Source organism: Gossypium raimondii, chromosome 6, assembly GCF_025698545.1.
Source record: "Gossypium raimondii isolate GPD5lz chromosome 6, ASM2569854v1, whole genome shotgun sequence".
In the NCBI taxonomy this organism is placed as follows: Eukaryota; Viridiplantae; Streptophyta; class Magnoliopsida; order Malvales; family Malvaceae; genus Gossypium; species Gossypium raimondii.
In genome coordinates, this window is record NC_068570.1 from 26,699,997 (window position 1) to 26,712,804 (window position 12,808).

General features: G+C 31.9%; 1 protein-coding gene across 1 annotated transcript; it reads right to left on the reverse strand.

Annotated features, from left to right (window-relative positions):
- Window positions 1-8,957: 8,957 nt before the first annotated feature.
- LOC105774806 (IQ domain-containing protein IQM2) lies at window positions 8,958-12,389 on the reverse strand. Its single transcript, XM_012597378.2, is given in 9 exon segments — window positions 8,958-9,344; window positions 9,347-9,956; window positions 10,060-10,161; window positions 10,261-10,500; window positions 10,583-10,670; window positions 10,763-10,851; window positions 10,942-11,125; window positions 11,213-11,716; window positions 12,247-12,389. Coding segments are annotated over 8 exon segments (1,974 nt in total). The 5' UTR covers window positions 11,692-11,716; window positions 12,247-12,389; the 3' UTR covers window positions 8,958-9,162.
- Between the last annotated feature and the right edge of the window lie 419 nt (window positions 12,390-12,808).

Here is a 12,808-nt window from a genome sequence, read left to right on the forward strand (position 1 = left end):
GAACAGGGGACTCCAAAAACCATTCTGACCCTGTCTAACCAAAATTCAAATATCTCAGAATATAAAATTCCTTTACCACACCGTTATTTTTCTATGAAAATAGACTTGATAAGATTTAATTCTATATATCATTCACTCTCTAATTCATTTTATACTATCCTTGGTGATTTTTCAAAGTCACGTCACTTATGATGTCCCAAAACTGTTTCATTGCAAATTTTTACTTTTTCATAATTTCTAGGTATAAACTATCACCTAGGCATTCATAATACCAAACATATTCTTACTTAGCCATTTTAATAGCTAACCATTAGCCATATCATATAAACACACTCAAAATGACTAAGTCTCTATACATGCCATAACTTTACACATTTCGAGATCACATAATACCGAGATGTCTGTAGATAATGTGAGACGAACTCCGACGTCCTTGTGATCCTCGAACTGACTTGACGATACTATAAAAATAAGAAAAATAAAGAAAGTAAGCATAAAGCTTAGTAAGTTTACAAGTAAATAAATAACAACATTTATCATAAATAATCATACTCATAAATTTCATCAAACATTAGAATCTTTACTCGCTTCTTTACTTATTCACTTACTTGTTTACTTACTTGCTTACTTAAATAACTCATGATTATAACTTACTCCTCCCTTGATGAAATTTCTTTCTCAACTGATAACTGAGATATTCTCAATCCTTATAACTCATCTGAATTTATTATTATGCTTTTATCTGAACTTTCATGTAACATGGTCTATTTACTAGCCCGTTGAATCACTTGGAATACTAAGGATACTCGGGTCTCTTGTCTGATAATACATGTCAAAGCTATGTCCCAGACATAGTCTTATATGGGATGTTTTCTGTACTGCCAATGCCATATCCCAGATATGGTCTTACATGGGAGTTCTCATATCGATGCCCATGCCATGTCCAAGACATGGTCTTACGGGGGACCTCTCATCTCGGTGCCAACGCCATGTCCCAGACATGGTCTTACATGGGACCTCTCATAATCTCAATGATGCCAATTTCATGTCCCAAACATGGTCTTACATGGGATTTCATTCCTTTAATGTCATGACATTTGTATCCTATACATTCCTAATGTTTCAACGGGGCTTTTCTCACTGATTCTCTATCATCTCATACTTAAGTCAACATTAGATATTTTCATGAAATAAATACATAATTGCTGAAAAATAACAGCGTTAATAAAAATTTTCAAAATATTGCATTTATTTACCGTAAACTTACCTCGGTACAAAATATGGCCAAATCTATCAACTTAGACTTCAACCTTTTTCTTTCCTCGGTCTAACTCTGGATTTCGTTCTTCTTGATCTATAATAGCAAATTTAGTTTATTTAATACTCACATTTATCAAAACAGCCCTCGACTCTAACTTTGGAAAAATTACAATTTTGCCCCTAAAATTTTACATATTTACACTTTTACCCCAAAGCTCAGAAATTAAACTTCATCCCATATTCTCATGTTTTATAACATGCTGAACATTTTCCCTTCTATGGTAACATCAAATTCCCATTATAACACTTACTTATGAACATTAGGTATTTTTACCGATTATGTCATTTTACTCATTTTCACTTAAAATCGCTTAGCACAAATCGTTTAACATAATTTAAGACTTCATTTTCTACCATAAAACATCAAAATAGACACATTTCACCTATGGGTATTTTTCCAAATATGAACCCTAGGTTAAATTATTACTAGAATAAACTAAATCAAGTTACCAGGGCTTCAAAAACGTAAAGAACATTAAAAACGGGGCTTGGGATCACTTACTATGGAGCTTGGAAGCTTGAAAACCCTAACTATTGCTTCCCCCTTGCTAATTTCTTCCAAATGAAGAAGATGAGCACAATTTGCCATCTTTTTCCCTTTTAATTCATTTTAATTACTAAATTACCAAAATGCCCCTAACTTAAAAATTTCCTATTTCACTTATCTCATGTCCATTTTTGTCCATAACTTAACCAATGGTCTAATTACCATATAAAGACCTCCAATTTAAAATTTCATAACAATTGGACACCTCTAACATGTAGAACTCAACTTTTGCACTTTTTACAAGTTAGTCCTTTTGACTAAATTGAGTGCCCAAACGTCAAAATTCTTGAACGAAATTTTCACGAAATCATTCCGTGAAATTTTAGGCCATAAAAATATAGTAAAAATAATTTTTTCCTCATCGGATTTGTGGTCACGAAACCACTGTTCCGACTAGTCCCAAAATCGGGATGTTACATAACATCAACCATGATTACAAGTTAGTGCATTTAAACATAGCACTTTCGGAATCAACTTCATGATAAACCATTTCATAAGAATTTACATACTTTGCTTTATACCACATTTTCATGTACATAAGCGTATAACCCATTGAACACTTACTGTTTCAAAGTATTTCATTAAGGCTAGGCATGATGTAATCCACTCATAAGCTTGGCACAAGCCTAAGCACATCAACAACACATGTCAATTCATTTAAACATAAATTCGTATGAATTTAACATGAATAGCCTTCATACGTGGGCATGATTCAATTGAATTTATCATCCATCATAACACAACATGTTTTTCCATGTAGCTCACCATTTCAAAGTCTTTCATACATACATGTCTTGGTTCATATAGAACACTTACCATATCCTTGTAAATTCATGCCCATTGAACCGATTAGAATACCGTTGGATACGTGAGATAGCTCACACAAAGTGTGCTAAGCATATAACTGTAGTCTATCCTTTCCTGTACATATATGCTCATGCGATTTGTGAAATGAGTATGCTCACACGAGCTGTGGGTCGGAACGTAGCTACGCGATGCTACTCCACAAGCTGTTGAGTATATGCAACAAATGTCGAAACTCAGCCACTGATAGGACATTCAAGACCAGCACCCGAAACATGTAAACCCTAATGACATGTCATTTGTATTTTACGAATTCCTAAGCTTCAAATAGGGCTCGATAATCGTCATATGTCGTTGGATTTACGTCATTTCATGACATGATAATTTATATAATAACATATATATATTGATTCATCTTCAATAAAATCATACATTAAACATTCAATTTAATCAACCATTAGATGATAATAGTTCATACGAACTTACCTGGCTAAATTGCAGAAATGTCAAAGTACAGGGACATTTTGGTAATTTTCCATTCTCCTCAATTTTTCACTCGATCTTGTTCTAAATTAATAATTTCATTCAATTTATTAATTTTGAATTTATTAATTTAGAGAGTAAAAAAATTTATTTTATGAAATTTATTCATTTTTAAAATTTTTACGAAATTTCCCCTAACATTTTACTTTTTTTCAATTTAGTCCTTGAGCCTAAAATATGCAAATTAACCATTTTTATTGAAATTTCACACTATAAAAATATTCATAGCCTCCATTTCAGCCCATTTTTGCAACAATTTCACACCAAGCCCTTGTATTTTTACAATTTCAACAATTTAATCCTTAATCGTTAAATTCATCAAAATCACTGAACAAAATATTTTTAATTACCAACTAACACTTAAAATTCAACATTTGAAATCTAAAATCACAAGGTTAAACAATGGAAAAATTCAATATTCTTAACAGTTTCAAAATCAAAGGTACGGGCTAGCTGGACCTAGTTGCAACGATATTAAAAACATCAAAATTACTAAAAACGGGTAAGAATTACTTACCATGCATGAGGAAACCACCATTGTTGAATCTAGCTTAGATCTTCCATGGATATTCGGTTGAAAAAAAAGAGAAAAGAAGATGACAACCATTCATCCTTTACATTATGTTTTATTTAATTTAATTAATTTATCAAATTACCATTTTAACCTTAGTTAATAACTAAATAAAATATCAAATCCATGTCCATTTTAGTCCACTAACTCCTTAAATTTTTTAATTACCATTTAAGTCATTTTACCTTTATTCATAAATTCATTTAATCACTTAAATCAAATAGTGATCAAATTTTACATCCTTTACAATTTAGTCCTTTCTAATTAATTAACTATCGAAACGTTAAAATTTCTTAACTAAACTTTAATACAAATTTAATGACACTCTTTAAATATTTAAAAATATTTATGGCTTGTTTTATAGAAACGAGGTCCCGATACCTCATTTTTTATAACCACTTGACTTTAGGGTCTTACCACTTGAACTTAATTAATCATTTTAATAGCATAAATTACCATATCAAAAACCTTTTAAAAATCATAATTGACTCATAAATATTAAATAATAATATTTACGAACTTACTCGTCAGACTTGTGGCCCCGAAACCACTATTTCCGAAGTACCGAAAAATGGGCTATTACAGTTATTAGCCCCTTTTTTTCAAGAAACTAAGGTTACTACTACACTCTTCTTTCAATTTGGTTAAGAAAACATGAAGAAATTTTGGTGAAATAAACTTGAAAAACTCAACAATGAAGGAAAAAGACTTAGATGGAAATAAAGCAAAAGATGGATTGAAAGGGTTTTAGGTTTGATGTGAGAGACTAAATGATGGATGATGATATTTTCATCTTTTTCTTCATGCTTCCACACTCTTCCTCAAAAATATCACATGATTTTTAATTAAAATGGCTAAATTGCTACCTAGTCCTTTATCCTCTCATCTATACACTTTGGCCCAATTATTATCCATAAATATCTTGCCTCACTAATTACCATTTTTGACCTTTATTATCTTTACAATTTCCATGCATGAATCATATTTTATTTAGTAAAATTTCTTCCTAATCCTTCCTTGTTTTCCATCAAATCCTATGTTTCTAACTTAAATTTTTAATTTTCACTCTTTTTCCCCACTACTTTTCATTTTCCTACAATTTAGTCAATACTCCAAGTGAACTTTTCTCATTTCAAAAACACCCTGAACCCTCTACTGGTTCCAACTAAATTCCACACTATCACACTGATATTTCCAATAAATTTATTTTCAAAAATTCTCTAATATTGTCGATCCGACATGCTACTATACCACCTACTGTACCTTGAGGATGTTACATACAATTTTGGTCTAACGTTTATTGCTATAAATATCACAAACCGGGTCAATTTTCAAAATTTTAATTTTTCACTGTGCAAGAAAACCATTTTCAAATCGAATTTTTTTCCAGCAGAATGGTTATTTGATTAGTTGGTTGGCATATGATTAGGTATATTAGTTTGGAATGTTTCAAGTTGAGCCAAGTCCATATTGAATTGGTTGGATTATAAATGATTGAATGACTTGTTTGGTATGGTTTTAGGTATGTTTTGGATAAATTGAATATGGTATTTTGAGGCATCTTTGAATGGCTGAAATGGAAAGTTTGAAATAGGTACTAAACATGTGTATTTTGCCAAAATAGTGACTTAGTGGTCTACTTCCAATATCACGATACCATACCCTCGATATCGCAATATCGATCCTGTTTAATTTTGAAAACTTTGCAATTTGGTCCTCAAGTTGGGATATTTACCTATTGTCTTCGAAATTGCAATACCAAGCCCTAGATATAGTGATACCCACCTGACATATTTTGAAGTTTTGCTACTATCTTTGAAATCGCCATACCTAGCCCCGAAGATTGCGATACCCTTTTGACACATTTTAAAATTTTTTAGTTTAGTCCTAATTCGACCCCGAGAATGGTACTAATCTTTTGTAAGCTCTAATAAGACCTGAATGATTTATTATTGTAATTTGATTATGATTTATGTTTAACTGCACATGTGAATGATTATTTCATTGTAAATTGACTGTAGTTGCTCCGGTTATGAATGTAGTGTCTTGAAGCTTGGACCTGGTAATTGGGTTGGGCAGGGGGTGTTACAGTTTCGACCTCTAGGGCTCATTTTCAATTAATATGCATAATAGATTTTATGCTTTCTTTATCACAATTCACATATGCGCGTATTTGATTCCATAGTATCATATAGTTTCATATCAGTATCGTTTATCAGACTTACATTTTATAACCCCTATTAACCTGACTTAGACTTGGACTGATACACGGATCGTCCAACCAACACACCAACTAGCACCGAAGTGCATCATCAGATAAACCGAAATAGGGGAAACTGGCACACGAAGTGCATCCTGGTGCATAAGCACATAAACTTGTACACAATCCAAACCTATAGCATGCCAACTATATTCGACTCCGCCCGACTAGTTAATAGGTTACAAAGTTCAATTTCATTTTACAATTCAATACATATATCATTTCTAAACCACAATCATAATCACAATCCAAGTCATTATCAATACACATTATATCTTATGTCATATAACATATTTCCATTCAATTTCCATATCACACATCACATTCCAACTAATTCATGTTATTTTCATTTTATTCATTTTAGTACATTATCTCAAGTTACCTTTTCAATACCAACAAAACAATCCGTACCATCTTCATTTCACCTAAATTATCAATCATTCAATTAACATGCATATGCAAGCAAATATTTCAATCTTGAATCATAAAAGTACAAACTAGGATTTTGTGTCACTCGTCGATAACTTTCGCTTTTCTTTTCCCTCTTGATAGCTCAACATCGACATTAGCTACGTACGATAACACAAAAAAAATAAACAATATCAATTTCCACAAATTCACATTCAAACACAAAGTCAAGCATATTTCTCAATTTATTCAATTTATCCCCTAAACCTAGGACAAACATAACTTCCAGTAAAAGCTTCTGATTAAAATTCAATTTCACATTTACTCATTAGGGAACATATACTTTCTATTCTTGTCCTAATTTTATAAATAAATTTCATTTTATTCAATTTGGTCCCTATTATAACAAAGCTAATAATTGAGCTTGTTAAGCTTTACAATCCTTTTCATAATCTAGACTTAATTTCTATTAGTTTTAAGCATAAATCCTCAATTTCTCTACAATGGTAACTTATCAAAATCTTACCAATTGAACAAATTAATACATGGGCTAGCTTAACAAAGCTCCCCTAATAAAAAAAAACTACAAAAATCAAAGAAAAATGGCTAGGGACTTACTTGTGTTGTTGTTCGAATATCATAAGGGTTTCAAACCTTTCTTTTCTTTAGCTACAATGGTGGACGATGGCTTAATGAAGAAGATGAAGAAAATTCTTATCTTCTTCCACTATCAATTTACTTATATAGTAGGATTATGGCTTGATTAATCTAGTTTAATTAGTTAAATATTAATTTATTATACTTTAATCATAAATTAATTAAGCCTAATGACATCCAACATCATCATCCACTATCCACCATTCAAAAATGGTTTATTAACCACTTAAGTCTTTTGGATAATTGCTACCTATGTTCTTAAGCCTTTTTCTAATTAAAATTCTATAGCGATTGAGTTTTTACAATTTAGTCCCTAAGCCTTAATTAACCATATTTTCAACTAAATTACTTAACCAAATTTTAATATATCAATACACTAACTCCAGAAATATCTCTATTTAGTATTTACGGACTCGGGTTGTGAAAATAAGGTTCCGAAACAGCATTTTTTGACACCACTAGAAACCAAATTGTTACAAAAAAAAAAAAGCCATCACAAAAGCATCCCATTGCATCCCTAATTAAAGTTGGTATATAATGGAAACGGGTTAATGTATAATTTAATCCTGAACTTATTAACTTGTATATTATTGGTACTTAATTTTTTTAGATCTAACTAGTACCTTAACTTGAAAATGTTAATTAAGTTGTCATTTTATTTAGGTATTTGTCTAGTAGTCAATAAAAGTTACATGTGTCTTAAAATTTTTTAAAATAGTTTTAAGGGTTATTAAAAGTTTTAGGATTTTTTATTTTTCAATTTCACGCGTAATGAACTTGGATAAATGGATGTCCACTATAGATGAATTAGGATGATAGTTTATCCAAATTCTTTTAGACATACAATTTTAGTAATTTTACATTTTTATAATTTCAAAATAATAAATTTAAAAAATTCCATGTATTTTATAAAATTTTGGAGCTTTTCAAAATTTTTATTTTTATGATATTTTTACTTTTTATAGTTTTTTTATAAATTTTAATTATTAATTATTTTTATCTTTTTATCAAATAATGATTGTATGTCTTAATTTGAAGTGGCATGTGAAATTGTGTTATTGACTGCCAATGTCAAATCATAACAAATTTGACAGAGTTAACTAGGTATCTAAAAAAGTATTCTAATTGAAATCTTTAATCAAGTTGTATTTTTTTAGATACCTAATTAATTTTGTCAATTGTTTTTCATTTGATCTTGGCACCAATAACACAACACTATGTGACACTTCAAATTAGTACATGTGCCAAGTATTATATGGAAATAAAAAATCCAAAATATCTAAAATAAATAAATCTAAAAATGGAAATTTTTAAAATTATTTTAATAAAAAATATAAAAATACTAAAAATAGACGGTAACCTGGAGAAATAAAAAACAAACAATCCTAAAAATTCTGTTTTTAAATATGTTTTTAATTTTTAGGACATATGCTGCTATTTCATTAGTTGCGAATACAAAAGCTAACTATGCTAGAGAATATTAACTTAGACCAAAATTTTCAAATTCAAATATCAAAATGAATTAAAAAAAAAAATCACACGTAAAAGTAAAAATTGCCCAGTTTATACATTATCCCGCAAACCCTAGCACAAAATAGTTGGATAAAAAAAGAAAGTCCACGTGTTTTTAAATTTTAAATTGTCTACTTCGGAATAAATGCAGCTATATTTTCCCTCCAACGACGCTTCTAAACAAGTAATGCAAGTGGAGTTCCCTCCAACTTTGTTCCTCTTTTCCCTTAATTTTCCACCGATAAGGGAATACACTAGGTAAATGCTGTGAAAATCCTTAGAAACTTATAACTGTAAACCTAATTTGCCAAAGAAAAAAAAAACAAACAGAGAGTAAATTCTTTTCCTTTTGTATTGAAAGGGCGTTAAACCCAGAATTCCTACAATTTGTAATGTCTTCTTCTGATACAAAATGAACCAATCAGAAAATCTGTACATAAGGATCTAGTATTGAAAAGAATTCATATATCATCTTTTTCTAATTCTATTCACTCTAAATTGAAACCGGGAATGTACTCGAGTCTGGCTATTGAATGTTTGTTACAACTGCTCCCCTTCATAATGGGGAGAGTTGTATTTGGAATGTATACTTCTCTGTAATAAATTTCCCTTCTTGAGCACAGGTAAACTTAGGGTTCTCATTTCTTCACTTGCACCTGCTGGTGTGGAAACTTTTTGACTGAGGCTACTAGTAGACCAGAAAGAAAAGTACAATTTGAATAGCTTGCACTTCTTGGAGACAATTTCGCATGCTCCAAAGCCTGGAATTGGAGTTCCAAGGGATAGTCCCTCAGATAACCAATCCGGGGCCCTGCTCCTGTAGTCCACTTGCATGACAACTGCTTCCCTAATTGATAGGACTTCATTCCTTTTCTAGAGTTAACTCTTTTAAGAATCGATTCGTCAGGAATGTCTTCTACCTCGTTATCTAAATAATGTTCATCGGTCTTTTCTTTTGGAACCACTGAATCCTGTTCCAAAGCAGTGACTTCCTCTTCCGTTTCATAACCATCTTTCAAAGGAGAATCCATCATATTATCATAGTAACTTGGCACAACAGCTCTATGGTCACCATTTGACATCTCAAACAATTCTGTTCTTTTCAGTATTTCAAGATTTGTCAAGGTTCTGCTAAGGTTGAGGAGTCTCCTTGACTTGGGGTGTTCTTGAGCTGCACTAGTTTCTTGTTCCCTTGAATCAACGACCTCTTTGATAGAGTCTCTGACACTGATCTCTTCGGGCTCTAAGCTAAAGTCCTCTTCAGATGAGTTGCAGCTAAGATGGTTACTACTTTTTTTGCCAACCAAGGTTTCTTCCTCATCCACCGGAGTCATCTGAATGTAACAAGTGGCACTGTCAGCATTTCTTTTCGCTTTAGGGGAAAAAATGATACTTGAAGCATATAACATATATATATATATATATATATATATTTACCTTGACATCTGTAAGATCCATGTTGTTCTCCCTTAGAAATGAAATGAAATCATTAAAATTTTGTTCTGTAGGTCGATAATGACCACTGTGAGGCCAAACTGCCTGTTGAACAGAGTAATAGTAAGTGTTGTCAAGAGAGTGGCATAACAAAAGGAGTACTGAAAAAACAAAAGTTATGAAAGATATTATCCATAGCTATACCTTAAGGACACCGCTATCAACAACTAATCTTCCAGCAGCAGTGGTAGCACCTCCAGCCAAGAAGCTAGAATGTTGAAATGTACCCTTCCTTTTAATGCCAACATACAAGATCTTTGATGTGCTAAGAACAAAAATCCACTTAGCATTGCCAGTTTCTTCAATAGTATGGAGAGGCTTCCCTGTTTGCTTATATATAAACTTCCCATCTACCACGATAACTTCATAGGGCTTCCTTTCCATCTGTAAGGAGGATAATTGTTTCAGTGAAGGTTTGAACATAAACCCAGATAAAATTTGATGAACAAAAGAAATAAAGACCCACCGGACCAAGATATTTGATGCACTGCTGTTGAAGCTTGGATCTAGGACATTTCTCTATATTTACTTCTTTCCCTTCTCCAATGTCCAGCCTGTACTTTAGAAACAAGTATATCCATTTTCAGTTTCACTTTGTAGAAAAAGTATTAGTAATGAACCAAAACACTAGGTTAAAGAAAATTACCAGTAAAAGAAGGGCTCATGACTCTGAGAATGGAGCCATTGATTATAATAGAAGTGTAAATTGTGTCCATAGCGATGCCTTGGATCAATCTGAATAACACATGAAACAAGAATTAGTAATACTAATAACTAATAAAGAACTGCTGTAAACTAAATTCATTTTTACTGCAAGTGACTTACTGCCTCAAGCCAGTGTTGCAAAGCAAGCTTTTGAGCTTTACCGTTCTTCGATAAACCTTTTCCAACCTTGGCAGCTCTAGTTCTTGCCCTTGACCAACGTGAAATTGCAGTCTCATCTTTATCTATATCAAAGAATGAGACGGAACTCCTCTCGAGTTCAGCATAATCTAAGAGCTTCCACCACCTACATTACAACAAATAATTGCATTAGAAAAAAACAAAAAAGTTTTGCATAGACAGGTAATATAGAACATACAAATATAATACACACCAGCTCTGCTCAACAAGAATCGCACAATCTGCTAGCTTTCTCCTTGTTCGAAAGCTCTTGTATACCTTCTGTAATCTTATTGCTGCCTCGTGTTGTGGATTGTTGGGATCTAAAACGGGTGATGGTTTTGGAGTCTCTATTAAACCATCTGGTTTTGGGGATTGAATATTCATTCGTTGGCTATTTAAACTGACAGCTTGAATGAGCAAATTCTCAGCTTTATCCAATGAAGGAGACTTAAATGAAAGCATTCTCCCGAAATCTCTCCCTTTAAAGCTAACAGACCCCTCCAGTATCATCTTTCCGGAACCTACAGATCTAAATATCATTGGCTCGGAATCTAAACTTTTGAAACTGGTGGATCTAACTGGTGTTTTGACTTCATCATCACCGAAACTAATGGACTTCACCGTGATGGATTCTAAGCCATTCTCCACATCACTGCATGTAGCAAATGGGCAGGAAAAAGAAACACCCATCCCACAACAAAGCACACTGATTTCTCTGAAACAAAAATCAACTCAGTTAGGCGTTTTAAATGGTAAATATATCAAATTTATTGATGTTACAACAAACAAGATACAGCATGATTCATGTTATACACAAAATGGTTAACCATTTTCACAAACAGCACCACTTGTTGAACGTATAACCCCCCCAAGCAAAAAATAAATAAAAGCTTGTTAACTTGAAAATCTACCATCTTATTAGAATCAAATGCAGATCTTTTCTCTTCTTCACATTGTCTGATGAATGAAAATAAAGGGGAAAAAAAGAAGAAGCGCATTTCATTAAGTCAAAAGCAAATAAAGAAACCCTTATCGACATCCTAGAACAAGGATTCTGGATCTGCCAAGACCATTAAAAAACAGCAATATTCTCAGAACCCCGCTTGAGAAACCAAAAAAAAACACATTTCTAAAAAACATATGACTGAAAAATAACAAATTAATGGAACCCATTGCATCAAAACAAAAACAAAAAGAGAAACCAGCACTGGGCAAGTAAACAGTAGAGAATAAAGAGAATATTACCTTAAAAATGAAAAGCAAACAAATGGGCTAAAAAGAACAGGAAAGAAGCGGATTGTTGAGAATTTTCTCAGTTGTTTGTTGGATTTTGGTTTCAGATTGCTTTCTCTCTGTCTCTCAGGAATACAAACTCTTTCAAGTCTCAATGCAAAAATCAAACTACAAATACTAACTTCGACCTCGGATTATATTTATAGGTGACGACCACTTAGAAATTCAAAGACTCAAAACAGTGTTGCCTTTGTTCTTTTTTGTTTGTTTTTTTTCTACCACGTGGTTGCAGGCCTCCTTTCCTTTCTTTCAACTTATTTTTTGTACTATTTTTCCTTTTGATTCCATTTTGGTACATTTTAGAGCAAACATTTTGTACTTTGTTTGAAAACATAGAAACAAAAAAAAAAAAAAATTGACATCTTCAAAAGTAGAACATATTTTTAGTCTATATATTCAAATTTCATTTGGATGAAACTTTTTTTTCAGGTTGATTAGTAATTTCCTTGTTTTATAATTTTATGGAACTAAGTACAAACAGAGTTATTGCCTCCTATTTGTAAAACATATTGAT